The sequence below is a fragment of the Acinonyx jubatus genome, chromosome E2 (genome assembly GCF_027475565.1).
Source record: "Acinonyx jubatus isolate Ajub_Pintada_27869175 chromosome E2, VMU_Ajub_asm_v1.0, whole genome shotgun sequence".
In the NCBI taxonomy this organism is placed as follows: domain Eukaryota; kingdom Metazoa; phylum Chordata; class Mammalia; order Carnivora; family Felidae; genus Acinonyx; species Acinonyx jubatus.
In genome coordinates, this window is record NC_069396.1 from 47,152,971 (window position 1) to 47,179,264 (window position 26,294).

Consider the following 26,294-nt stretch of genomic DNA (forward strand, 5'->3'; position numbering starts at 1 on the left):
CTCTGGGCCTCAGCTTCCCCAGCTCGAATCCGAGGATGATCATAGCACCCACCTCTTGGCTCTTTTGTGAGCCCCAAGAATTTACCAGAGTGTAAGGCACTTAGGACAATACCCAGCACACACGGTGCCCAAGATGGTGTCAGTTACTGTCATTGGATTATTTCTCTTGCTGCTGTTATTGCTACAGAGCAAGTGCTCGATGAGCATTTGATCTTGCTTTTTCTCGTGACCGTCATCATCATCGTTACTATTATTACTCAACACGGTACAAGACGGTGGGCTGGAGGGGGCTCGTGTGTACAGGGCCTTGGCCCATGCTGTGTTCCTGGTGGCAGGTGCTGCAGGAGAAATTCTCCGAGTTCGCCAGTGAGACGGGCACGGCAGGGCGGGAGCGGCTGGCGGCCGTGAACCAGATGGTGGATGAGCTGATTGAGTGCGGCCACACGGCGGCGGCCACCATGGCTGAGTGGAAGGACGGGCTGAACGAGGCCTGGGCCGAGCTGCTGGAGCTTATGGGCACAAGGGCTCAGCTGCTGGCTGCCTCTCGGGAGCTGCATAAGTTCTTCAGCGATGCCCGAGAGCTTCAGGGTCAGATCGAGGAGAAGCGGAGGCGACTGCCCCGTCTGACCGCCCCACCTGAGCCGAGACCCAGCGCCAGCTCCATGCAGCGGACCCTGCGGGCCTTTGAGCATGACCTGCAGCTCCTCGTGTCCCAGGTGGGGCGCCGGTGGCCAAGAGGGGAGGTGGGAGGGCCTGGACAGCGTGGCCAAGGCGTGTTGGGCTGCAGAGCAGGCGAAAATCAGGCTGTAGAACAGATCGACATTAGACAGTAGAACAGATGAAAACAGACCACAGAACAGGGAGAAGCCAGATGATGGGGCAGGCAGAAAACCGCCTGATTGCTTGGTGCATAGAACTCAGGCAGTGTGGGGGGAAAGGTGGTACAGAATGTCTGATAGAAATCAGACAGTTTCTCCAATGGCAGGGGTTCTCCTAGAAACTGTGAAGGGAATCTTTTCCAAATCCACATGGAGAGCCTGAAGGAAATTTCAGAGGGTTAAGAGAAATTTGGCTCTGGGGCAGATAGAAATTTGATAGGTCTCGGATGGTATCCTATGATTTTCCTGCAAGAACTTTGATGGGAGTGGGTTTCATGGAAATGACAATGGAGCTGTTAGACTGTCAGGCTGTTAGAAATCAAGCAGAGAGACTGATAGTGATTAGGCAGTGGATCTGATAGAAATATGGTGGTCACTCCAAAAGAAGTCAGGCGGCTGAACCAATAGGGAGTGAGTGGCCGGTCTGGTGAACTCACATGGCAGAGCCGATAGAAATTGAGTAGGAGACCCAATAGTAACTGAATAACCATTCTGAAGGAACTTGGGCGGTAGGTAGTGAGTCTGAAAAAAAAAAAAAAAAAAAAAACTGAGTGAAGAAAAAAATGGACAGTATGTCTACTCAACATCAGGGTGGAAAGAGGTTTCCTGAAGGAAATCAGATCGGTCTGTACTGAGGTGGAGGCAGACCCAATGGAAGTAGGGCTCTCAGACCAAAAGAAATCAGGCAGCGGACTGAAAGAAACCTGGTCATAGGTCCAAAAGCAGTCAGAACGCAGGTGAGTCAATGACAAACAGGCAGCAGACGTGAGTGAAACATGGTATGGGTCTAAAAAGCAATCAGAAAGTGGGCAACCCAAACAGAAATCAGGCAGCGGATAAGGGGGAGACCCAATTGTAGGATCACAAGGGTGGCGGCTCATTACACCTGGCCAGCCGAAGCGGGGCGGGGCCCGGATCCGGGGGGCGGGGCCTGGCTCCCGAGGAGGGCCGGCGCTGGACCTGGCATGCCCCGCCCGCAGGTACGGCAGCTGCAGGAGGGGGCAGCCCAGCTGCGGACGGTGTACGCGGGTGAGCACGCAGAGGCCATCGCCAGCCGGGAGCAGGAGGTGCTGCAGGGCTGGAAGGAGCTGCTGGCAGCCTGTGAAGACGCCCGCCTGCACGTCAGCTCCACGGCCGACGCGCTGCGATTCCACAGCCAGGCCCGTGACCTGCTCTCCTGGATGGACGGCATCGCCGGCCAGATTGGGGCAGCTGACAAGCCCAGGTGCCCCTCATCCCACCTCGGGCTCCCTACCTGCCTCTGGGCACCACCCCCCTCCCCGCCGCAGCCCATCGGCAGTCCCCTTCCCTGAAGAAATCTCAATACCCAACTGCCAGGCACTGGACGAAATGCTTCATATGTGCTATGACCCCTTGTCAGGCCTGGCCTTGGCAGCTCAGGCATCCTCTTGCCTTCTGGCCTTCCCAGTTGCCCACTGCTGCCCTCCCTGTGTCACATCATGGAGTGGGCTGCAGCCAGGATAGGGAAAGCAAGGTGTGGGACTGCATTTGTGGCTTAACCTAGTGGGTGGAGGGCACTGATTTATTGCTGACCTGACGCTTCAAAGTGAGCGGCCAACAGAAACCCATCCCGCGGTGATGGGGACCCAAGGGCTTTCCATCACTTGGCCCCAGAAGTTGCAGTCACTGAAGAGGAGAGAAAGATCGCATGGGAGGTTTCAGGGACTAAACCTGCACTCCCATCTGTCAGCCCAGGAGCCCCAACCTGTCTGCGGGGGAGGCTGGGAAATGTAGTTCAGCAGCGTGTCCAGGAAGACAGGGATTTGGAGAGTGGTGACTCTGACTGTGAGGCCTTGCCTACATTCATTTACTCAGCAAATATTTCTTGAATGCCTACTGTGCGTGGATGGTTAGCAAGACCAAGCCGCTTCCCTGATGCTGCTTACATTCTGAGCATAGAGGCAGGCAACAAATAAATTAAAAAGCACCTAATATTATTTCAGGTAGTAATAAGCGCTTGGAAGACAAAGCAAGGTAAGGGGATGAGGTGCTAGCTGGCAAGGCCTCTCTGAGGATGTGATGTTTGAATGGAGGCCTAAAGGAAGTGATGGTGAGTTGGGTAAAGTTTGGGGGAAGTGATGGTGACTTGGGTAAAGTTTTTTTTTTGGGGGGGGGGAAGAGTTTTCCAGGTGGAAGGATCAGCAAGTGCAAAGACCCCGAGGTAGGTTGTATTTTGAGGAGGAGCTAGACAATCATTACGGTTGGATGGAGTGAGTGGGGGTGGGGGAGAGTAGAGAGTGGTAGCAAATGAGCTGGGAGGGGCAATAGGGCATGGTGAGGAGTTTGCCTTTTTCCCTGAGTTGGGAGCCGTGGGAGACTTCACCACAGGGGAGTGATGTGATATGAGGTGCATTTGAGAAAGATTACTCCAGATGCCTTGTGGGAAAAGGAGTACAGAGAACAGGGGTAGAAACAGGTGCACCAGCCAGGAGGCTGCTGCTATAATCCAGGTGAGAGATGATGGGGGCTTGGTTCAGTGTGATGGTTGTAGAGATGGGGAGAAGTTATTCATTTTAGGAATTAAAAAAAAATGTTTATTAGGAAAAATTTCAAATGTACACGGAAGTCGTGATAACAGTACAGTGAACCCCCACGCAGAGAATGAACACCCATCAACATTTGGCCCACCTTGTTTCATCTGTGTGCTCCCCAACTCTCCCTTCACCCCTTGCTGAGTTCTTTTAATACAAAATCTCAGAGGTGTCACAGCATTTCACAGTGTGTGTTTTAAAGTTATAGATGTCCGGTCTGACTGATGAATTAGCTTCAGGGGCTGAGAGAAAAAGAGGAGTCAATGGATGAATGGGTGAATTTACTGAGATGGAGAACTTCAGAGGAGGGCACTTTTGGGAAATAGATCATTCCAGACGTACTAAGTCTTAGGCGGGAATCATTATAATTCAGGATCTTCAGAAGTAAGTTTGGCTGTATTAAGTCTTACAAAGCTATGCTTGCTGACTGGGGGAACCTTCAGAGATTTGGGGTTTGTTTCGGCATAGGATAGCTGAGAACAGCACTGTCCAGTAGATACATAATGCAAGCCACGGATGTGAGCCACATATATAATTTAAGCTTTTCTTGTAAACACATCAGAAAAGTACAGGGGTGTCTGGCTGTCTTAGGCAGCAGAGCACACAACCCTTGATCTCAAGGTTGTAAGTCTGAGCCCCAGGTTGGGTGTGGAGATTACTTTTAAAAAATTTTTTTAACTCAATAAAAAAGTACAAAGAGGCAAGTGAAAGTTAATTTTAGTGATTCATTTTACTAACCCAAATATATATCATTTCAACATGTAGTCAGTATTAAAATTATCGAGGAGCACCTGGCTGGCTCAGTCGGTAGAGCATGCGACTCTTGATCTCAGGATCATGAGTTCGAGCCCCATGTTGGGGGGTAGAGCTTACTTTAAAAAAATTAAGAATATATTTTAATGTTTATTTATATTTGAGAGAGAGAGAGTGTGTGAGCAGGGGAGGGGCAGAGAGAGGGAGACACAGAATCCGAAGCAGGCTCCAGGCTCTGAGCTGTCAGCACAGAGCCCAATGTAGGACTGGAACTCACAAATTGTGAGATCATGATCTGAGCCAAAGTCAGGCGCTTAACCGAAATTGAGTTGCCCAGGCGCCCCCAAAATATTTTTTTTTAATAAAATCATTGGGCTATTTTACAGTCTTCAGAATAGGATGTGTACTTTACACTTCAACACATCTCAATTCAGACCAGCCACATTTCAAGGGCTCACTTGCTACCCAGGTCTAGCAGCTGCCTACCGTTTGGATAGCCCAGACTTGGAAAGTTCAGATCATTGGCCAGTGGAGCCTTCAGAAGCTTAGCTTTAAAAAGTTAGAAAAATTAGATCTTGACGCCTGAGGTTAGAATCATCAGAATGTGCCATTTTAGCACCTTGGAAAAAGTTGGAGTCACTGAGTCAGTGAAGAGCTTGGCCCCTCAGCACCTGGCCTGACAAGGTGGGTGTCCTGAGATGCTACCAAACAGCTGGCTCAGGGATCTGGGTTCATCTGGGACTTGCACCTGCCATGGGGGCCTGGAGAGGCTATCTGAGGCTCAGATTCCCGCCCCCGGCCACTGTAGGGACGTGTCGTCAGTGGAGGTGCTCATGAACTACCACCAGGGCCTGAAGACTGAGCTGGAGGCACGGGTGCCTGAGCTGACAGCCTGCCAGGAGCTGGGGCGCTCTCTGCTGCTCAACAAGAGTGCCATGGCTGACGAGGTGGGAAGGGGCGCGGGGGTGCCCCTCTGCCATCTGTGCCCGTTGGGGCAGGAACCTCCCTTCATGCCTCTCCTACCCACCCACCACTCCCAGATCCAGGCACAGCTGGACAAGCTGGGAACCAGGAAGGAGGAGGTGTCAGAGAAGTGGGACCGCCATTGGGAATGGCTGCAGCAGAGTGAGTGGGGGCCCACATGCATGGGGTTCAAGGGCACAGAGATTGGCATGTTTGGAAAGGCCCAGAGGGTGACCCAGCATGCTTTGTACACCACTCATGGGTGCCCAGCGGACACCTAGGGGAGAAGCTGGTGCCCTCAGAAATGCCCCCAGCCCCTCTCATTCCTGCAGAGCCCAGAGTGGTCAGGGCTGGGATACAGGAAGCGGGAGGGTGTGGAGGGGGCGGGGTGGAGGGCCAGAGAAAACAGCCGGTGCCCTGTGAAGGGCCCACAGGTGCACCCTTCACCCTCACCCCCAACGTCTCCCCTCAGTGCTGGAAGTGCACCAATTTGCCCAGGAGGCAGTGGTGGCCGATGCCTGGCTGACAGCCCAAGAGCCGCTCCTGCAGAGCCGGGAGCTGGGCAGCAGCGTGGATGAGGTGGAACAGCTTATCCGGCGACACGAGGCCTTCCGCAAAGCGGCTGCAGCCTGGGAAGAAAGGTTCAGCTCTCTGCGGCGCCTGACCACGGTCAGCACCCGAGATCCTGCCCACCCCCCCATCCCCATCCATCTATATGAGACAGACATACCAGGACTGGAACTTGGTACTCAGTGCTGGGTTGAGTGAGGGCTGAGACAGACCCTCACTGGGCTCCCAGTCCGGTGGGGGAGAGGAAGGGGACAGACCTGTCACCAGACAGTGACAGCCCAGGGTTGGGATGGGAGAAACACAAGGTGCTGTGGGAGCCCAGAGCACTTGTCCTGGCGTAGGGGGAGGCCTATCTGAATGAGACTTGAAGAATGAGGAGAGACCCTTGTTTCAATGCCCTGGGTTAGGGGACATTCAGGAAGGAGGCAGTGAGGGTCAGAAAGTCACCTAGAGAAAGCAATTATTTAGCCGACTCTTAACACTAGATGTTTGCCAAGGAAGAAAGGAATTAAGTTCCTGGCAGGGAGAAAACATGGACGCAGGCCTGCACAACCTTGCCTTGTCAGTAATAGAAAATATTAAACTGCATGGTGTGGGAGACAACCCAGAGGCGTCTTCCCAGACCGCCCACCCCCACGCCCCTTTACCTGACCTTGGCCCCTCCCTTCCCAGATAGAGAAACTCAAGGCGGAACAGAGCAAGCAGCCCCCGACGCCCCTGCTGGGACGCAAGTTCTTTGGAGACCCCACGGAACTGGCGGCCAAGGCAGCGCCCCTACTGCGGCCAGGGGGCTACGAGAGGGGCTTGGAGCCCCTGGCTCGTCGGGCCTCGGACACACTGTCCGCAGAGGTGCGGACCCGGGTGGGGTACGTGCGCCAGGAGCTCAAGCCCGAGCGCCTCCAGCCGCGCATCGACCGGCTGCCGGAGATCCCAGGGAGGGTGGAGACTCCAGCCCCGCCGGCCGCACCCGAGGATGCGGCGGAGACCCCCGGGGCCCTCGCGGCGGCGGAGCAGGTCCGGCCGCGCCCTGAGCGCCAGGAGTCAGCTGATCGCGCCGAGGAGCTGCCCAGGAGGCGGCGACCGGAGCGTCAGGAATCGGCCGATCAACCCGAGGAGGCTGCGCGGAGGCGACGGCCAGAGCGGCAGGAGTCCGCGGACCACGAGGCGGCACACAGCCTCACCCTGGGCCGCTATGAGCAGATGGAGCGGCGGCGCGAGCGACGCGAGCGGCGGTTGGAGAGACAGGAGTCCAGCGAACAGGAGATGCCTACCAGAGGAGAGCTGGCCAAGGGGTGAGGCCCTCAGGTGCCCAGGGAATGAGGGAGCGGGGACACGGAGAGCTCCTGGAGCCACGCGGGCCCGTGGGGAGGGCTGCTGGGGCTCAGAACTGCTTACTGCCCTGGTACCCATTTTGCAGAGGTGCAAACAGGCTGAAGGAGAGGAGGAGAGGTGCCCATGGTCCCACAGTGGCAGTTCTGTTGGAGGAAGGGACTTAGCTACTGAGTTCTGGCCCCTGCCTAGGTGGCCCAGGCAGGGATTTTGTCCTCCCTGCACCTCAGTTTCTCTACTGGGCTAATGGTGAAACCATCTTCTAACGCTTCATCACATCACAGTCTTTCTCCGCCATTTAAACTGGGGGCTACTGTCATCTCCATTTTATGGATGGGGCAACTGAGGCTCAGAGAGGGCAAGTCGATCAGTTTGGATGAAGCAGGACTGGAACCCAGGCCTTTCAGAGTCCAGTGCTAACCAGAGCATGATGGGCAGATTGATCTTATCAGCTGTATCCCCACTAAGAGACCATTGGTCAAATATGTTTTGGAGACAATGACTTCTTGACTCCTTTTTAATTTTGCATATCATGAACATTTGCTGAGTTCCCATTCTGTATGTGGTATGTGCTAGAGAGAGCAGTGGCCATACCAGCCTCAGCCCTGTTTGGGTGGAGATCCCAGTCCAGCGGGGGAAACAATGGATAGTGATGACCCAAAATGACCAAAGAAGTCTGAGAGGCTTGGGATCTCAGGGGGTGGGTGGGGGAAAAAAGGCAGCATAATGTCCAAAGGCTTGAATGCACCAGTTTGGATTTTTCTCTGGCTAAAACTCAAAGGAGAGGTTCTGTCCTCCAGCAGACATGTTCCAAGTACCTATGGTGTACAAGGCAAGCATCTGAGAAAGGTAGCTGAAGAAGAGAACAGGGGCCTGGCATCTCAGGCTAAGAGGTGGAGGCTCCTCCAGCCAAAACCAAGCTGGTCCCTGGGAGAGGGCGTCCCCAGTTCCATTGGGTCTTTCGGCCTCCCCCTCCCAGGAAGGCCACCCTGGCTGACATTGTGGAGCAGCTGCAGGAGAAAGAAGCAGGCCCAGGGCTCCCTGTTGGGGTAAGTTGAGCCTCAGGATGGGTGGGGGTATGGGGAACCCTCTCCTCCCAGCAGGAGTCAGAAACACCAATGGCTAGCCCTGCTTCCCGCCTCCCCCTCCCCATCTGAACCCTGCAGAGATTCTCAGGGGGTGATGGAAAGGGCCCCCAGATGCCTCCCACAAACTGAAAATCTCTCCTTAAGAAAGATAAGGCCACCAACCTAAGGAGACTCCTACTCCCCTCTACACACAGGCAGACTCCACACTCTTCCCACATCTGTCCTAGACTTTCTCTAGCCCGGTGGGGGGTTCACATATCCTCACAGACAGCCACACACACACAGAAGTCCCAGATTCCTCCTACAGACAGCCGGGACATCAACGTGCCTGCACACCCACCTCCAAAGGGCTAGCGCTTTCCTCCCTAAGATGGAGAGCGATTACAAACCCAGGAGTCCTGACAGTCTCACTCCCGACACCGATGGGGCCCCTAAAAGTTGGGTCTCCAGACCTGAGGCCCTCCCATACTCGCCTCCAAGACAGATGGGACCCCCCAGACTCGTGAGTCCCCCAGGCAGATGGCTCCAACACCCCCCCTATGGACAGCACCCCTCTTCCCCCTCCCTCCACACAGCCGTCGCTGCCTCAGCCTCGTGAGCTTCCCCCAGGCCGCCTGCCCAACGGGCTTGAGCCGCCCGAGCGGACACCTCGGCCGGACCGGCCGCGGGCACGGGACCGGCCCAAGCCGCGACGGCGGCCGCGGCCCAGAGAGGGTGGTGAGGGCGGGGGAAGCCGGCGCTCGCGCTCCGCCCCGGCCCAGGGCGGCTCCGCCCCCGCGCCTCCGCCACCGCCCACTCACACAGTGCAGCACGAGGGCTTCCTGCTGCGCAAGCGCGAGCTCGACGCTAACCGCAAGTCGTCCAACCGGTGAGCGTGTGGGCGGGGTTTTGGAAGGCGGGTCCCAAGCTCAGAGTGTCCAATAAATGAATAGATGGGCCTGGGGGTGGTACTAAACTTCCTGGAGTCCTACGGGTGGCGGGGGTAGGCGGGGCCTGAAGAGGGGCGGGGCTCCAAGGACTCGAATCTTTGAATTGGAGGAACGGGACTTAGTGTTTAGTTCGGTGGCCAAGGGGGTGGAGCTTAGGTGGGGAGCTGGACCGTAAAGGAAGAAAATATTCCAAATGTAAATAAATTGCCACCCAAACTCATAGCAACCAACTCAGGAGCTACCTATAGAGCTAATGGCAAATTGGATTTGGGGTCTAGTCTACAGGGTTCCAATGGTTTGTAAGGTGAAGCTTGGAGAGGTCATCCAACCTCTCAATGAATGGGGTGGAAACATCCTCGAAGTTTCAAATTGTTGCCGGGGTGGATGGAGAGGTCTGAAAAGGGACAGAGCCCAAGCTCTGAGGTCTGAGGTAGGGGGCACATGCAGATGTCTAAATAGCGACTTACTCTTGGAGTTCAGCTCATGTTTGTCCAACCCTTTTTTTGTCCAACTGTGGGGCAGAATCTGGGGAGAGGTGGCCAGCGAGCAGAGTGAGGCCTAGACCCAAGATGTGAAAAGAGCAAAACAGGTTGAGGTTTTGCCTTGAGGCAGTCTTTTTTCCTCGTAGTGAGGCCAAGGTGGGAATAAAGGGGCACCTTCTGTGTATTTCACTCAAGAGACTTCCTTCTCCTTTGAGGCTTTGGCCGAATAGGAGATAGGCATTTCTCCTACCAGACACAAGATGCAGAGATCTCCTTTCAGGGGATTCCATGGTGGGTGAAGGAGTTTGCAAGGAACACGCCCAAGCAAAGGCTTATGGAGAAGACAGCTTAAGTCTTGCCTTCAGGAAATTCAGTATGGGAGGGGATATGGAAGGGCAGGCCCAGCAGGGGTCAGCATAAGGCTTGGAACTGAGAGTCTTAGAGTCTCCCTTCAGCTCAGGAACCTCCATAAGGAAGAGCACCCCAGACACATGGCCCAGCTAAGGCAAAGGCCCAAGAAGAAGGAAGGCTCAGGTGTTTTCAGCCATGAAAGGTATTAATGAAGAGTTCCCAGGCAGAGTGCTGTGACTCTGCCTTGAGCCCCATATCGTCACCCCAGGTCTTGGGTGAGCCTGTACTGCGTTCTCAGCAAGGGGGAGCTGGGCTTCTACAAGGACGCCAAGGGTCCGGCGTCTGGGGGCACACACGGCGGGGAGCCACTGCTCAGCCTGCACAAGGCCACCAGCGAGGTGGCTAGTGACTACAAGAAAAAGAAGCACGTCTTCAAGCTCCAGTGAGCCCCCCAATGGGCAAGGGGGAGGGATCCAAGGCCCGACTCCCCTCCTCCCCCCAGCAATACCCTGCTTCCCTGGAGGATAGTTGGTGGATGGGTGGGCCGGGCCCCTGCCCCAGATTCCCCAAGTTCTGTGTCCCCTTCCTACAGGACCCAGGATGGCAGCGAGTTTTTGCTCCAGGCTAAAGATGAGGTGAGATCTGGTCCTTTCTCTCCCCTCTCTGGACCTCAGGAGCAACCTGGCTGGCTGGTTTCTGGCCCAGAGTGATGCAACTGTGAGCCAGAAACACAAGCCAGAGTCACCAGGCTATGATGGGAAAGCCTATTGACAGTGAGAGCCCAGAGGAAGTTCCTAACCTAAGGAGGGGGGGAGGGGAGGCAGGGACCTGGAGGGCTGCCGGGGGAAGCCCCAGGACAAAGTCCAACCTCCTTGCCTTGGCCCCTGAAGCACCACTGGAAAGATAAAAGATGGGAGTTAGTGAAAAAATGGGATGATACAGGCAGAGAAGAACCAGAGGTGCAGAAATACAAAGCATTAACTGAGCTGGTTTAGGGTTCAAGGAGGAAGGATCCCAGAAAGGTTCCCAAGGGTTGGATCTCACAGAGCATTGTGGGCCATTTGGAGGGGGTTGGAGTTTGTCCTAAGGGCATTGGGAAGCCATGGCAGAGTTTGAGCAAGATTGGGGGGGTAGAGGTTACAGTGATGTCTAAGAAAGATCCTTTGGCAACAATGTGCAGGGTAGACTGGGGAGAGGGAGAGAGGAGGTGTGGAGCCCAGGAGGCAACCAGGACAGGCACCCACATGTGAGGGCACAAGGCTGGCCCCCAGCCGGACTGTGGGGAGGGGAGGAGGGGGTGGAAGAGAGTGAACAATGGGACTGAGGCTAAGGGGAGAGGTCAGGGGAGGAGCAGGCGTGGAGGTGGTTTAAAGAGATGTTGAAAATAATGCTCATCATCTCATTCATTCTTACCAGAGGCTCTGGGGTAGGCCTGTATTCTCTCCCTGCCAATTTACTTTTAACATGGAGATGAAAACAGTTTTCCATTCTAGAGTTCTTATGAGAACTAAGTTGATACATACAGAGTACTTACATGGCCTGGTAAAGGTCAGTGCTCTATAAATGTCGCTGATGTTATCATTGTTTGTGTTGTTTATCTCTATAGTGGGTGTTAGATATAATCGTATTGCATAGGATTAAGTGAGTTAATCCACAGAAGCACTTACAACAGAGCCTGGCACATCTTGAAGTGCTATGCGACGGTTTGCATTATCGTTATCACCCCCATTTAATAGACTGGAAAACGGAAGTTCAGAGGGCAGTCCGATTCCAGGCTCATCTATTACTCAGTCTGCTTTCTTCCAAATCCGGACTCTGCGCCCTGTCTCTCTCCCCCAGGAGGAGATGAACGGCTGGCTGGAGGCTGTGGCCGCTTCAGTGGGAGAACACGCCGAGATCGCCCGCTGGGGGCAGACACTACCTACCACGTCCTCCACGGATGAGGGCAACCCCAAGCGGGAGGCAGGGGAGCGCAGAGCCAGCGGGCGCCGGAAGTGACTTCCCACCCCCTGGGCCTGACCCATCCCCGCCCCTTCTCTCCGCACTGTGGGCACAAAGACACTTTCTCTTCCGCAGGGGCGGGAGCCCCTAGTTCCACCAACACTGCGGATGCGCCAAGATGGCCACTGGAAAGGAGGGGACTTCTGCACTCCAGGAAGTGGTGGGGGGATTGCTGCCCCTATAGCCATATCTCGGCCCCTTCCTGCTCGCCACCCCACCCCAGGTGCTGGGGCTCCATTATTTTTATGCAATAACTGAGTTGGGAGGGGCGGGTAAGGGGCCAGTTGAGCCAAGCCCCCTGCCCCGATCCCCAGATCCTGCCCCAAGAAGCTGGGGTGGTAGGGGCGATAATTCCTGCCCCCCTCTCCGCCCTAGGGATGGGCATGGGGCCGCTGGTGAGGTCCCCTGGACCATCCAGGGTGCTAGGGGGTGGGGAGGGGACGTCTCCTCCCCGCCTTTACCTCACTTCCAATGCTGCCTTGATCTCTGTCTGGGAAGGAGGAGTGAAGGGGCCTTAGCCCCTGCACTCCGCCGTCTCAGAGCCATGCGGTTAATTCCTGACTTAGTTTATTTTTGCAAAACGTCGACCTCCTCCTCCCCCGCCCCGCATCCGCGAAGGCTTTTAATGGGAGGGGCGTCAAAGCTCAAAACTGTCTTCCTCTCTCCTCCCCCCTCCAGCTGTAAATGCCGCTACGTGAGGGGAGGGGCGAGGGGAAGCCCTCCCCCCTGCATGCTTCTGGCAGAAGCACCTCCCTAGGGAGTGGGGGAACCGGGTTGTGGGCAGCCCCCATAGCCACCTGGAGGAGCCGCTGGGGCCCAGGGGTGTGGGGCGGTGTGGCAGGCGCACACTGTATGTACCTATAATAAATACTTTGGCTTTGACGGTCTATGCTGGTTTGTTCGCGTTTCCTGGGCTGCGCCTGAGAGCGGGTGCGGGGGGAGGGGAATGGAGGGTGGCGCGGGGAGAGACTGTGGCTGCAGAGAACATTTAGATGTCCCCTTGATGTGAACTAACTTCGGGGTCTAAACACACGTCCCCGACGAAGCACCTAGATTCCATTCTTAAAATGAGAACCATTCCTAGAAGAATGTTTTGCTAGCCCTTGTAACTAAACTTCCCCAAAACAGCCTTGCGGTGCGCCCCGTCCAGCACAGGAAAGGCGGGTCCCTTTAAGGAGGCGGAGAATTTAACTGCGACGGGTGAGCGCTGTGTCCAATCGCCCGTGGCTCTGGGAGTCTCCAGGCCAATGAGCAGGCAGCGGGGGGCGGGACCCGAGTGTAGACCCGGAAGCGGGTGCTGGCCGGCCGGCTCGCCCGGGGGCCATGGCAGCCGCGGCACCTGCAGCGGAAGGGGTCCCGAGTCGGGGGCCTCCGGGGGAGGTGATTCATCTGAACGTGGGAGGCAAGAGGTGAGTGTAGGAGATTCCTGAGGCCCCCACCGCGGAGACCGGGAACGGGGTGGGAGTACCGCCTCTCTCTGGGGGAATCCCTGTCCATCAAGGATTGCTCCGCCCCCTGCTGAAAGCGCGAGTGCTCGGACTGGCGCCCGGGATGGCGGTGGGGTAAGGAGCTACATTCCTTCCCTCCTTCCATCCTTCCATCCCCTACTGTGCGCTCACTTTCCCCGCTTAGGTTCAGTACCTCTCGCCAGACTCTCACCTGGATCCCAGACTCCTTCTTCTCCAGGTGATCGGGAGAGAGGGTTTGGGTCGGGTGGTGGGGGGCAGGACGAGAGAGTATGGGAAAACCTAATGCCCCACTCACCCTCCCCACCCCCCACCCCCTTCACACACACACCCTTGCCCTTTACACCTACTCTGCATCCCCTCCCTACAGTCTTCTCAGCGGACGCATCTCTACACTGAAAGATGAGACTGGAGCTGTGAGTAGGGCAAGAGCTGAAACGGGGCAGCGGGTAGGAGGAGGGACAGAAGCCCCACTCAGCCCCGTGTTTTGTCCCATCCATCCTCTGCCCCCCTTCCCGCAGATCTTCATCGACAGGGACCCCACCGTCTTCGCCCCCATCCTCAACTTCCTGCGCACCAAAGAGTTGGACCCCAGGTTTGCATGGGAATAAAGGGACCCCACTGTCTTCAACTTCTTCCCTTCAGAATGTTCACCTAAGCTCCTTGATCATATTTAAATCGTGTCCTTAGAATTTACCCCAAACACCACACACGCACATTTTCACTGCCCATATATAACATCACTCCTTAGAGTCTTGATCCAGTCAAAATTTGCTACTTCTTGGGATTCTTTGTACAGTTTTGAAAACTTCCTCCTTAGAATTCTCCACTCACTCCCATTTCCCAGACTCTGACCCCTAGTCAATTCTACTACCCAGGGGTGTCCACGGTTCCAGCCTCCTCCACGAAGCCCAGTTCTATGGGCTCACTCCTCTGGGTAAGTGGGGCCCCATGAGCATCCTCATTGCATAGAAAACAAGCTCCAGCTCTCAAGATGCTCCCTCTTCCCCTCTCTTGAAAGAAGTTTGGGTTAGAGCCAAGAGCACTGGATTTGGTCCTGGATCTGGGGGATGGGGGTGGAGAATGACATTGGTGAGGGGGTTAGAATCTGCCTCAGTACCCCCCAAGTCCCAGCATGGAGTTATTCTGCTTCAGTTCGACGCCTGCAGCTGCGGGAGGAGTTGGACCGATCTTCCTGTGGAAACGTTCTCTTCAACGGTTACCTGCCTCCACCAGGTGGGCACAGCTAAGGGATGGAGGGGAGCAAGGGTGGACTAAAGACTACATTTCCCATAAGGTCACAGCCCTTGCTGTGAGCCCTGTGCTTACCTGTGCTGTGAGCCCTGAGACATGATGGGAGTTTTAGCCTTATATCAGAGGCTGGACTGATGCTTGGAAAGGAAGTAGGAACTCACTTCCAGTGAGGCAGTGGGCTAGCTAGTCCCCTGAGGCTAGGATGTATGTTCTGGAGCCTGATGGGGGTTATAGTCCACATTTGATTTCCCTGTGAGGAAGCTTAGAAGAAATAAAATAAAACATTTTGCATGGAGGTGGAAATATTAAGGGGAATTATTGACCATAATCTCCATGGGACCTTAGATCAGCAACCCCACTGGCCATGGAAGATATGCCTCAGTGGTTACTGGAAACCCAGCATGGGGCTCAAACTCACAACCCCGAGATCAAGAGTCACCTACTCAGGGCCCTTGGGTGGCTCAGTCGGTGAAGCATCCGACTCTTGATTTTGACTCAAGTCATGATCTCATGGTTTGTGAGTTCAAGCCCCACATCAGGCTGGCTGCTGTCAGCATGGAGCCTGCTTTGGATCCTCTGTACCCCTCTCTGTCTGCCCCTCCTCTCCTTGCTCTCTCTCTCTCTCAAAAATAATTAAAATAAACATATATAAAATAAGAGTTGCATACCCTTCCGACTGAACTAGCCAGGCACCCCATAAAGCAGTCATTTTAAGTAGAAGCTTTAGGGGCACCTGGGTGGCTCAGTCAGTTAAGTGTCCAACTTTGGCTTATGTCATGATCTTGTGGTTTGTGAGTTCGAACCCTGCGTTGGGCTCTGTGCTGACAGTGTAGAGCCTGCTTGGGATTCTTTCTCTCTCCCTCTCTCTGTTCCTCCCCCACTTGTGCTCTCTCTCTCTCTCTCTCTCTCAAAAAAATAAATAAATAAACTTAAAAAAATAAATAGAAGCTTTCTATCACTGCCTTCATACCATAAATAAGTAAATGTGAAAACGAAACCCTGAAATAACAGTTATGATGCTACTGCCTGCCAAAGAAATTGGCTTCCATTTCTTTCTTTTCTTTTTTTAATGTTTTATTTATTTTAGAGAGAGAGAGCGAGAAGAGCGCAAGTGGGAGCCAGGGAGGGACAGAGGGGTGAGAACCGAAGATCCCAAGCGGGCTCTGCGCTGACAGACTGTGAGATCGTGACCTGAGTCACCCAGGCGCCCCTAGGCTTCCATTTCTTTTCTTTTTTTTTTTTTTAAACATTTATTTATTTTTGAGACAGAGAGAGACAGAGCATACACAGGGGAGGGTCAGAGAGAGGGAGACACACAATCCGAAACAGGCTCCAGGCTCTGAGCCGTCAGCACAGAGCCCGACGCGGGGCTCGAACTCACGGACCGCAAGATCATGACCTGAGGTGCAGTCGGCCGCTTACCCGACTGAGCCACCCAGGCGCCCCTAGGCTTCCATTGCTTAAAACAGAAGATTAGCAAATACTGAAAAGATAGCACTGTTATGGTAGTGCCAAACTGATTCGGCCCTTGTGATGTGCTCAAAGGAACAGAAAAGGCAGTAACTTGCTGGGTGATTCCGTGTCCTTTCGTGCCACGTCCCCACACCACCGAGAATCTTTTCGTCACGACACTATGCCCCCACGTGTGGGGAAGCCGGCTTCTGGCGCATTTGAAGCGCTTGTCACTCTGCTCCTTCTCCCCGCCACAGTGTTCCCAGTGAAGCGGCGGAACCGGCACAGCCTGGTGGGGCCCCAGCAGTCAGGGGGACGCCCAGCCCCCGTTCGACGGAGCAACACGATGCCCCCCAACCTGGGCAATGCAGGGCTGCTGGGCCGAGTGCTGGATGAGAGGGCCCCTCCCTCCCCATCGGGTATGTTTCTGTCTCCTGGGAGACTGGGGCAGCCAAGTGGGGTCCCTGCGACCCTGCCCTGATCCCTGCTCTTCCCCCCCCAAGGGCCACCAGAGGAGCCGGGGATCGTGCGCCTGGTGTGTGGACACCACAACTGGATCGCTGTGGCCTATACCCAGTTTCTTGTCTGCTATAGGTGCTCGGGGAGGGTGGTGGCCGGAGGCTCAAGCCCTGTTGATGGGGAGGGCTTGCGGTGAGGGTTGATGATATCCCCCAATCCTCCAGGCTAAAAGAAGCCTCTGGCTGGCAGCTGGTGTTTTCCAGTCCCCGCCTGGACTGGCCCATCGAGCGACTGGCACTCACAGCCCGGGTGCTCGGTGGGGCTTTGGGTGAACATGATAAGATGGTGGCAGCGGCTACAGGCAGCGAGATCCTGCTGTGGGCTCTGCAGGCAGAAGGCGGGGGCTCCGAGATAGGTACGGCACCGGGGCTTTTCCAGAACCTTCTGCCCTTTAGAATTACGCTTCACCCTGTGGTCTGTTAGGATTCTCTTCCACCCCGTTGGAATTCTCTGGCCTGTTAACCCACTCTGTAAGTTCTTACACCCATAGGGATTCTTTGCATTATTAAGATGCTCCAACCCTTTAGAATTCCGTATCCTGTTCGAATTTCTTGGCTTGTAGAAAAATCCACCCACGTCCAGAATTCCCTGCCCTGTTAGACCTCCGTGCCAGGGGAATCCCAGAGCCGGCTAGAGTCTATGTTCGCATTAGACATCTCTGTTTGCTTTATTTTTTTTTTTTTTAATGTTTAATTTATTTTTGAGAGAGAGAGAGAGTGTGTGTGAGGGGGGGAGGGGCAGAGAGAGAGGGAGACAGAATCCGAAGCAGGCTCCAGGATCTGAGCGGTCAGCATAGAGCCCAATGCAGGCCTCGAACTCACAATGTGAGATCATGACCTGAGCCGAAGTTGGTCGCTCAACCGACGGAGCCACCCAGGCGCCCGTCGGTTTGCCTTATTGAAAACTGCAACCATGTTAGAGTTCCACACCCTGTCAGGAATCTGGCCTGTGTAATCCTCCGTAATTCCTGCTGGAATCCTCTAGCCTATAAAGATTCTGTGGCCCCACCGAATCCGCTGGCCCTTGGAGTTCTTCCTGGCCCACTGAGCGACTGGCTTCTCCCCCAGTCCTCCTCCTTCTCCCCCAGGAAGCGGGGTCCTGGCTGAGTGCTCCTTGCCTTCTGCAGGAGTCTTCCATCTGGGGGTGCCCGTGGAGGCCTTATTCTTCGTGGGGAACCAGCTCATCGCCACGAGCCACACGGGGCGCATCGGGGTTTGGAACGCCGTCACCAAGCACTGGCAGGTCAGAGGGGTGGCCGGCCTGGCTGCCTCTTTCCCAGGTGTCCAGTCTGCACGGACCCGGGGAGGGGTTCCTTCCTGCCCCGGCCCAACTGGAGACAGCCAGAGAACCCAGCAGCGGGCCAGATCCTGGTGGGGGTGCCGGGGTGATAAAGGCCTAAGGAGGAGGAGTCAGGGAGGCCTTTCTGGAAGAGGGGCCGCTGAGCTGACAGGGAAGATGGTGGGTTTGCAAAGGAGGAGAGCGGGTTCTCCAGGCACTGGATGGGAGAGCAGGTGAGTGAAGATGCCGTAGGAGACAGACGTGCACATGTCTGTCGTTCCCTCCCAAGCCATGTGCAAAACATAAAGAAAAATATACCTACGGTATTGCTTTCTCCTGTAAAGTATGTTTGGGAGCGAGAGACAGAAAAGCAGAGAAACGAGAGAGAGAAAGAGGGGGGGGAGACAGACAAAAAGCAATAGAGGAAGTCAGAAAGAGGTGTTGGAGAGAAGGAAGGGTGGGCAGAGTGAAGCCGGGACTGGAAGGTGGTGGTGCTGAAGGGATGTAGAGAGACAGACAGAAATAAATAGTAAAAGCCAGCAATATGGGGTCAAAGAGAGGCCAAGAGGCAGAAGCGCTGACCCAGAGACTTCCAGAGACAGAGAGACGCAGATGGAGATAGAACTAGAGCCGGTGAGGCTGGAGAAAAGTGGGCCTAGAAACCCCTGGTAGGTTCTGGAAGCGGGTGGGGGGAGGGGGGCGAGCGCCCTGAGGGGTGCCGTGGAGGCGGAGGCAGGGAGGACCTCCCGGCCACAGCCCGTCCTGCCTGCCCCCAGGTCCAGGAGGTGCAGCCCATCACCAGCTACGATGCAGCGGGCTCCTTCCTCCTCCTGGGCTGTGACAACGGCTCTATCTACTACGTGGGTGAGCAGCAGCTGGTACCCCGCGTGCCCGAGAACCTCCCCGGGAAGGCAGGGGGCAGGGCTGAGCACCTTGAACGAGCCCACGCTGCTCTCCCCGCCCGCCCCAGATGTGCAGAAGTTTCCCCTGCGCATGAAGGACAATGACCTCCTTGTCAGTGAGCTCTACCGGGACCCGGCAGAGGATGGAGTCACAGCCCTCAGCGTCTACCTCACCCCCAAGACCAGTAAGCTATGACCGGCTCCCCCCATCTCCCCCCCCGAACCCTGCTGCCAGCAGCCCCAGCCCACAGCCGCCTCCCCACCACTGTGTAGCATGACCCTGTGAGATTTACTGGGAGGAGAAAAGATTCAACTCTCACTTAGTCATTCAACAAACACCGGGTACCGCCTGTATGTAAGCTGTGGCAGGTCTCTCAAACCAGGGGCAGACTTGGCCACGAGCAGTTCGTCTTTGTGTTTCTTTTCCACCTCTGCAATGAGGACATGATGCTTCCACGCTCATAAAACAAAGAGGGTGCGTGTTTTACGGCGGACGAAACCGAGTTCTCTCACTTGGGGACAGTTTTTTTGATTTGGTTTCTTGGCTTTAAATGCAGAAAATTAGGCTAGGTTGTTTTTTTTTTTTAATTATCGTTTACTTAGAAAATTATTTATTAGAGAGAGAAAGAGCGCATGCAGTCAAGCAGGAGAGGGGCACAAGGAGAGAGAAAAAAAATTTTTTTAATATTTATTTATTTCTGGGGAGGAGCAGAGAGAGGGAGGCACAGAATCTGAAGCAGGCTGCAGGCTCCAGGCTCTGAGCTGTCGGTGCAGAGCCAGACACGGGGCTTGATCCCAGGACGGTGAGATTATGACCTGAGCCAAAGTCAGATGCTTAACCAGCTGAGCCAGCCAGGCGCCCCTCTATTTTTCTGTCTGTCCCCTCTCTTATTAGCTCCGTCTCTCTCTGCCTTACTTTCTGTCCCTGCTCCTCTCTTTCTCTAATCTCTCCCTCTGTCTCTCCCTTTCTGACATCTCACTGCCTTATTATCTCTGTCTGCCCCTCTCTCCTTGCTTTCTGACTCTATCTCTGTCCTTCTCTTTCTCTCTGCCGTGGTTTCTGTCTCCCTGTGACCCTGTCGCTGTCTTCATCCTCGGCCCCTCACCAGGTGACAGCGGGAACTGGATCGAGATTGCCTATGGCACCAGCTCAGGGGGTGTGCGGGTCATTGTGCAGCACCCCGAGACCGTGGGCTCCGGGCCTCAGCTCTTCCAGACCTTCACTGTGCACCGCAGCCCTGTCACCAAGATCATGCTCTCGGAGAAGCACCTCATCTCAGGTGGGCCTCATCGGGCTGCCCCAACTGCCCATCTCCTCGCAAGAGGATGGCCTGGAGGGGAGCATGAAACCAGGGGGTGAGACCTCCAAGGGGGAGGGAATTTTAACCTGGAACAGTAATTGCAGAAGTGAGAGAATAGTGTAAGGGGACCCATCTAAGCAAGAGTAAGAAATTTATCAATTCAGCAAACATTGGTTGAGCACCTACTGTGTGCCAGGCCCAGGGGATACAGTGATGGACAAGACGGGCCAAGTGCCCGCCCTTAGGGAGCTGATGTTCTGCGGGAAGGCAGATGACAAATAAATAAATCAGAATATAAGTCACCAACAGGCAACGATGAAGACCATGAATAAAAACAAAAGTTGTGTGAGTGGCTTGAGAGTGTTGGGGTCACTGAGGAAGGGGCTTTGAGCGAAACCAAGGAAATAAGCAGTGCAGCTCGGTGGGGACAAACATTCTAGCAGAGGGAACAGGCATTGCAAGGGCTCTGAGCCAGGAGGATGATAGATGTGTCTGAGGAAGCAGAGTGGGCAAGGGAGACAATAGGACCTTGTAAGCCATGAAGATGACTTTGTCCTTGCCCTTGACTGGGTAGGTATCATGGGAAAGAGGGTTGTGAGCAGAGGAGGGCCATGATCTGACACAGTTATTCACAGGGACTCTCTGGCTATGCGTCGGGGCAGGACAGGAGCAGGAGTCCCGGGAGGAGGCTGCTGCCATGGACAGGACCAGGGTGGGGACAGTGACAGGGTTAGATGAGATCAGGCTCTGGAACAATTTTAGAGGAAGAACCAAGAGGATTTTTGACCATTTGGGAGTTCTGGGGAAGAGCGAATTCTCTGAAAGGGAAGAATCCAGAGGGGCCCGAATCCTGACACCTTTGAAAAGGGTCATCCTGGGGCTCAGGAAGGTTGGGCCGTGGTGATGACAGCTGGCCTGACCGGCCGTTGCCCCTGTGCTCCTCAGTCTGTGCCGACAACAACCACGTGCGCACGTGGTCCGTGACTCGCTTCCGGGGCATGATTTCCACCCAGCCCGGCTCCACCCCACTCGCTTCCTTCAAGATCCTGGCACTGGAGTCGGCCGACGGGCATGGTGGCTGCAGCGCTGGCAATGACATTGGTGCCTACTAGCCCCTGGTCCCCCATCCCATGCACCCTGCCTGACCCCCATTGGCCTCCACTGGCTCCTTCCCTGACCCCCTGTAGACCTCTCCTGACCCACCCAGCTGACCTGGCTGCCACCTGACCCCTGTCAATCTCCATTTATTCCCAGCTACCCCCGTTGAATTCTGTTACCCCGTTGATTCCTGCTGACCGCCACCTGACCCGGGACCCCCACCCCACAGCCCTGAGCTCCACTGACTGACCCTCAGCCCTCTCTGACCCCGCCCAATTCCAGAAAGCTAGGGATGGGGACAAGGGGGCAGAGCCTTGGGGTCTGGAGTCCCAGGGAGCCCAGCTGGCCCTGACTCCCCCCACCATCCTGGCCCAGGCCCCTACGGCGAGCGGGACGACCAGCAAGTGTTCATTCAGAAGGTGGTGCCAACCGCCAGCCAGCTCTTTGTGCGTCTTTCATCCACTGGCCAGCGGTAAGGACCGTCCCATCGAATGGGGAGGGTGGTCAGGGGAGAGGGCAGGACACCAGCTGGGTCACGGAGGCCAAAAGGGGGTCCTTGCCAAGGAACGCCTGAAGGAGCAAAGGCTGGGAGGGGGCACGAGGCCTGGTCCTGGGTTTGGGGGCTGGAGGAATTCAAGGTGTGACGTGTGTGGGTAGCGGTGAGGCTGGGGAAGCCCCAGGTGCCTGTGCCGGACCTCACGCAGGTCACTCGGCGTGGTCAGAGCCCGGGATCGGGGCAGGAGGCACAGGTGGGGGGTGCCGGGGACAGGGGGAGGGGCACGGGCAGCTGTAGGAGCCCAGAGGAGGTGCTTGCTCCAGTCTGGGGAGGGGGCCTGTGAGGGTTTTCGTGAGGACCTTGGAGATAAACAGCAATGAGCAGAAGAAAGGAGGGGCAGGGGTGCACCAGGCTGAAGGAACAGTGTGGGTGAAGGCTGGGAATGGACAGCCAGTGAGGTGCACGTGGTCTGGGGGCCGGACCTCCGTACAGGCTGCTGAGGGGCACGGAGGAGCTGAGATTGGCCTGGGCTGCTGGGGAGCCGTGACCACCATGGGGGTTGGACTGGAGGTAGGACAGGAGTCCGAGAGTCCAGGGAAGAGGCTGGGACAGGTGGGGACAGGAGCCGGCAGGGCTTGACCAGGGCCAGACAGGAGGGGAGGAGGGGGCCCTGGAGGCTGAAGGGATGGGGCAGGGGGTTGGAAGCTGGTGATAGGAGGGGAGGGAGGCCCCCAGGATGACAAGCCTTCTCTGAGTCAGGAACCACCAGGGAGAGCAGCAGATTTGGGGGAGAATCCCCATGGGGACGTGGGGTGATGCTGGACAGGAGCCATCCCAGAGGCCGCTGCACCCCGAGAGTACATGGGGGAAGGGGAAAGAAGCCTGGGGTGGTGGTTGGAGAGGCAGCGACTAAAGCCATAATGGTGGGGACTGTGGCCCGGGAACGGGTGTACAGGTGAGGAGAGGGACCGGGGCCAGGGTGACCCCTCTCCCTTCCATCTCAGGGTGTGCTCGGTGCGCTCGGTGGACGGCTCCCCCACCACCGCCTTCACGGTGCTCGAGTGTGAGGGCTCCCGGCGGCTCGGCTCTCGGCCCCGGCGCTACCTGCTCACCGGCCAGGCCAATGGCAGCCTGGCCATGTGGGACCTGACCACCGCCATGGACGGCCTCGGCCAGGCCCCTGGTACTCCCTATACCTGGCCTCCATGCCGGCCCCTGTCCACAACCTCCTTTGCCAGTCTCCCTCCCCAGGCTCTTGCCCTCTGACCCCTTTCCTCTGCCTTTGAACCCCAGCTTGCCCTCACTTTTCCACCCTCTCATAGCTTCTGACCCCTAGCCTTTGACCTCTGCGTTTTTCCTCCTATCCTGACCTCAAGCCTTGCGTGTGACCTTTGTCCCTTGCCCAGTGGCCCCTGTCTTGCCCCCCCAGCAGGTGGGCTGACCGAGGAAGAGCTGATGGAGCAGCTGGAGCAATGTGAGCTGGCGCCACTGGCTTCCTCTCGGAGCTCTCTCCCCAGCCCCTCCCCTCGCACCTCTCTCACCAGGTAGACTGAACTCCACTTTCCCTTCTGTGCAATGGGGGAGGGGCGGGGGAGGTGGGGGGAGTTGCCTCCCTGCCCATGATGACCCTCACTGACCCTCATCACCGCCCCCCAGTCTCCACTCAGCCTCCCTGTCTGGCCGTCTTGGGAGCCTGAGCCCCCCCCAGGCTGAAGCCCGGCGCCGCGGGGGAGGCAGCTTCGTGGAACGCTGCCAGGAGCTGGTGCGGAGTGGGCCAGAGTCCCGACGGCCCCCGACACCAGCGCCTCGGCCCTCCACGGGTCTTGGGGCTCCCCTTGCACCCCCCAAGGTGAAGCTCAATGAGACTTCCTTCTGAACACAGCTGCCTTGGTGCCTTTGGATACCCAGGTCCTGGGCGGGGGACGGGGTGGGGTGGGGTGGCAGGGCTCAGGTGCCTCCCTGCTTCCTGTCAGAGCCCTGGGTTCAGGGCCAGGGCTTCCTTGGAATGGTCATTGTTACTAGGCCCCCACCACCCCCCCCCCCACCTTTTCTGGAGCCAAAGTCGCCCTCCCCTAATAAAGTTGTCACTGCCAACACCTTGCTGACATTCTTAGAGGGTTTGGGGACCCCCAGGGAAAGGGTGGGAGAGATGTGAGGACCAGCCAGATGTCTGGCTGTAGATTTAGGAACATCTGTCTCTCTTGGTTTAAGCAAAGAAGGGGAATGTAATGGTTTACATCTGGCTTCAGGCATAGTTGGATCCAGGGATTCAGATACTCGTCCAGAACGTCTTTCCATCTATTTGGTTTTGCTCTCCTCTGGGATGCATCATACTCAGGTTTTCCCCTCTCGGTGCCAAGATGACTCCAGGTACCTCCTTAGCAACTTGTTTTTTTTCTAGCAACAGCAACAAATCACACGACTGATTCTTATTGACTTGAATTTAGTCAGGCGGCCATCCCTGAACCAGCCACTGTGGCCGGTGTGATGGAGGCCTTCCACGGTTCCAGGGGTCATGTGCCCTCACAGGCCAGGAGGTTGACAGATTGGAGGAGGAGTTCCTGAAAGGTGAATCGGGGTACTGTTACCACAAGCAAGGACGACTGGCCACAGGTCAACAGAAACACAGATGTCAGCTATGTGATTGCCACATCCTGAACATTTGTACCCTAAGCATCGCCATCACAAACACCTTTCCCACATCCCTTTCCTGCCCATGCCAGAGAGGTTATGAGGGACAGGTTCAGCTCACTCTAGCTTAATATCCTTGAGATTTTCCCCCAAATAATGCCTGTTCCCATGGCAACTTCTCAGGAAAGATTTGTGCATCTTTTCCTTGAGCCAACGAAGAGGAAAGAAAGTGGGGCAGACTGGGAACAAGGATTTTAGAATATGCTGATTTCCCTTGAAAAGGGAAATTAGTTCTGGAATGCCAGAGTTTCTGTAACATAGTGGAGAAGGGTCCAGAGTGTTAGGGAATCTAGAACACAGGGATATTCTAGAGTGCTAGCAGATGAACAATATTAGGATCCCCCCACCCTGCATTTCAGAGAATCCACACAACAGAAGTTGCTTGACCAAAGGACCTGGAAGTCAATGGTTCTAGAACAGGGGAGTGTTGTAGAATGCCTATGATTCTACACTTGCATGCCAGAGATTTGGAGATGCTGAGAATTATAGGAAACAGCAATGTGGAGTACTAGAAAATCTAGAGCATAGGGTATTCTGGAATGTCGGCTCTTCTGGATCGCTAGAGAGTTTGTTTGCATTCCAAGAAACCCATAATGGCAAGGGCCTCTGGATTGTCAGGGGATCTAGAACATGAACAGAGATGAATGATTCAAAAACATGAGTGTTTTGGAATACCTGTGAACCTCAAACTTTAGAAATATTTTTACATGCCAAGGCATTCAGAACCCTAGGGAATGTTTTAATGTTAGAAAATCTAGAACATAGGAGGAGGGGTTGTGAATTCAGGGAATCTAGAATGTGGGATGTTTTATAATGCTCACAGATCTAGAATACTGAGATAGTTTTTCCTTGCCAGGGAATCTGGAACACGTTGTGTTTCTGGATTGCTGGTGATTCTAGAACTGAGAGAGAAAATGTAAGAAAATCTGGAACACTAAAGAGATTTGTCTGTCTGTTAATACCAGGGATAAAACCCAGCGTGTGAGCACACGATGGGAGGAAGCTTCTGGAATGCCACAGCACCAGAACTCAGGGATTCTGAAGGGTTGAGATCAGATCAGGATCCAAGGGATGACATAGAAACGACCCCGGGAGATAATGGCACTGATGGGGAAGGATTGGGAGCTGGGGACTCCAAATTCAGGGGGGATGGGAAGCCAACGCCATCCCCGGAAGTTGTAGTGGTGAGCCAGAGGCTGTTGCCTAGCAACGAGCATTGAAGATGCCCCGGATCCCAGGCAGAAGGGAGAAATTTCAGCAGCGCCCCCAGCAAATGCTCCAGCCATAGGGTAGGAGGTGAGGAGGAGGGCAACGGAGGGGGGCATGGGGGGCCAGGACATGCTGTCCTGCAGGGCCATGTTAACAGGGATTGTGGGGGCTTCCCCAAAACAGGGACACGGAACACATTCAGTGGGCAGTCAGGCACTCCCTCATCATGCTAAGACAGCCCACGAATGTCCCTGAGTGTCATCGTTACTGCTCTAAGGGGCTGCGTGCCCCTGGATGGTGGGTGGGCCTGGATTTCTGGGTGTCCGTGTGGGATGGAGGTGTGGATTGCTGTAGGTGGCAGTAACAGTGTGAGCGGGGCTATGTGAGTTACCCGGTGCTCACTGTAACAGGGGAGGGTGCAAGGGTCGCCCCTCCACTGGAAGGAGCAGGAATGGGGGATGAGGACAAAGCTGGATCGGTTGATGTTCTCAGCCTAGGGTGGGCCCTCTGATCAGGGAAGGTGGCCTAGTATCCTGTGTGGGTGGAGCCTGTGATCCACTGGGGGCGGAGCTAGCGATCCAGAACTGGAAACTAAAAGGCTCAAAAACCGCCTGGAGGGATGGGGCCTGGAACCTCGGAGGCGGGGCAAATATGAAAGGGGTGGGGCTTGGGATCCTAAGCATTGGGCTGCACCGGAATTCGCTATGGGAAGGGCAGTGGCCTTAAATTCAG

The 26,294-nt window shown here is 55.6% G+C and overlaps 2 protein-coding genes across 6 annotated transcripts in view; both read left to right on the forward strand.

Annotated features, from left to right (window-relative positions):
* SPTBN4 (spectrin beta, non-erythrocytic 4) overlaps positions 1–12,783 on the forward strand; it is a 75,646-nt gene extending 62,863 nt beyond the window's left edge. For 2 of the 3 annotated variants that reach the window (XM_027044902.2, XM_053210121.1), the window contains 11 exons: positions 336–716; positions 1,859–2,103; positions 4,992–5,130; positions 5,224–5,308; positions 5,619–5,815; positions 6,389–7,008; positions 8,025–8,094; positions 8,709–9,001; positions 10,164–10,337; positions 10,488–10,530; positions 11,735–12,783. In XM_027044902.2, coding sequence (XP_026900703.2) covers positions 336–716; positions 1,859–2,103; positions 4,992–5,130; positions 5,224–5,308; positions 5,619–5,815; positions 6,389–7,008; positions 8,025–8,094; positions 8,709–9,001; positions 10,164–10,337; positions 10,488–10,530; positions 11,735–11,893 — 2,406 coding nt within the window. In that variant the 3' untranslated portion in view covers positions 11,894–12,783. The remainder of the gene's footprint in view (positions 1–335; positions 717–1,858; positions 2,104–4,991; positions 5,131–5,223; positions 5,309–5,618; positions 5,816–6,388; positions 7,009–8,024; positions 8,095–8,708; positions 9,002–10,163; positions 10,338–10,487; positions 10,531–11,734) is intronic. The other variant, XR_008293490.1, reaches the window with a different exon arrangement.
* A 390-nt stretch (positions 12,784–13,173) lies between these two features.
* Positions 13,174–23,747, forward strand: SHKBP1 (SH3KBP1 binding protein 1). Of its 3 annotated transcripts, none has more exons than XM_053210365.1 (18): positions 13,174–13,305; positions 13,529–13,582; positions 13,733–13,778; positions 13,884–13,957; positions 14,241–14,299; positions 14,518–14,598; positions 16,326–16,487; positions 16,572–16,662; positions 16,752–16,942; positions 17,714–17,829; positions 18,642–18,729; positions 18,836–18,952; positions 19,877–20,047; positions 21,014–21,169; positions 21,542–21,638; positions 22,667–22,845; positions 23,095–23,206; positions 23,319–23,746. In XM_053210365.1, exons 1-18 carry the CDS (start codon positions 13,220–13,222, stop codon positions 23,536–23,538), a joined length of 2,100 nt encoding a protein of 699 aa, XP_053066340.1. In that variant the 5' UTR covers positions 13,174–13,219; the 3' UTR covers positions 23,539–23,746. The 3 variants fall into 3 exon arrangements, with proteins under 3 accessions (XP_053066340.1, XP_026900744.1, XP_053066339.1); XM_027044943.2 differs by having other exon boundaries at positions 23,092–23,206; positions 23,319–23,744; XM_053210364.1 differs by having other exon boundaries at positions 13,733–13,957; positions 23,092–23,206; positions 23,319–23,747.
* Positions 23,748–26,294: the final 2,547 nt, after the last annotated feature.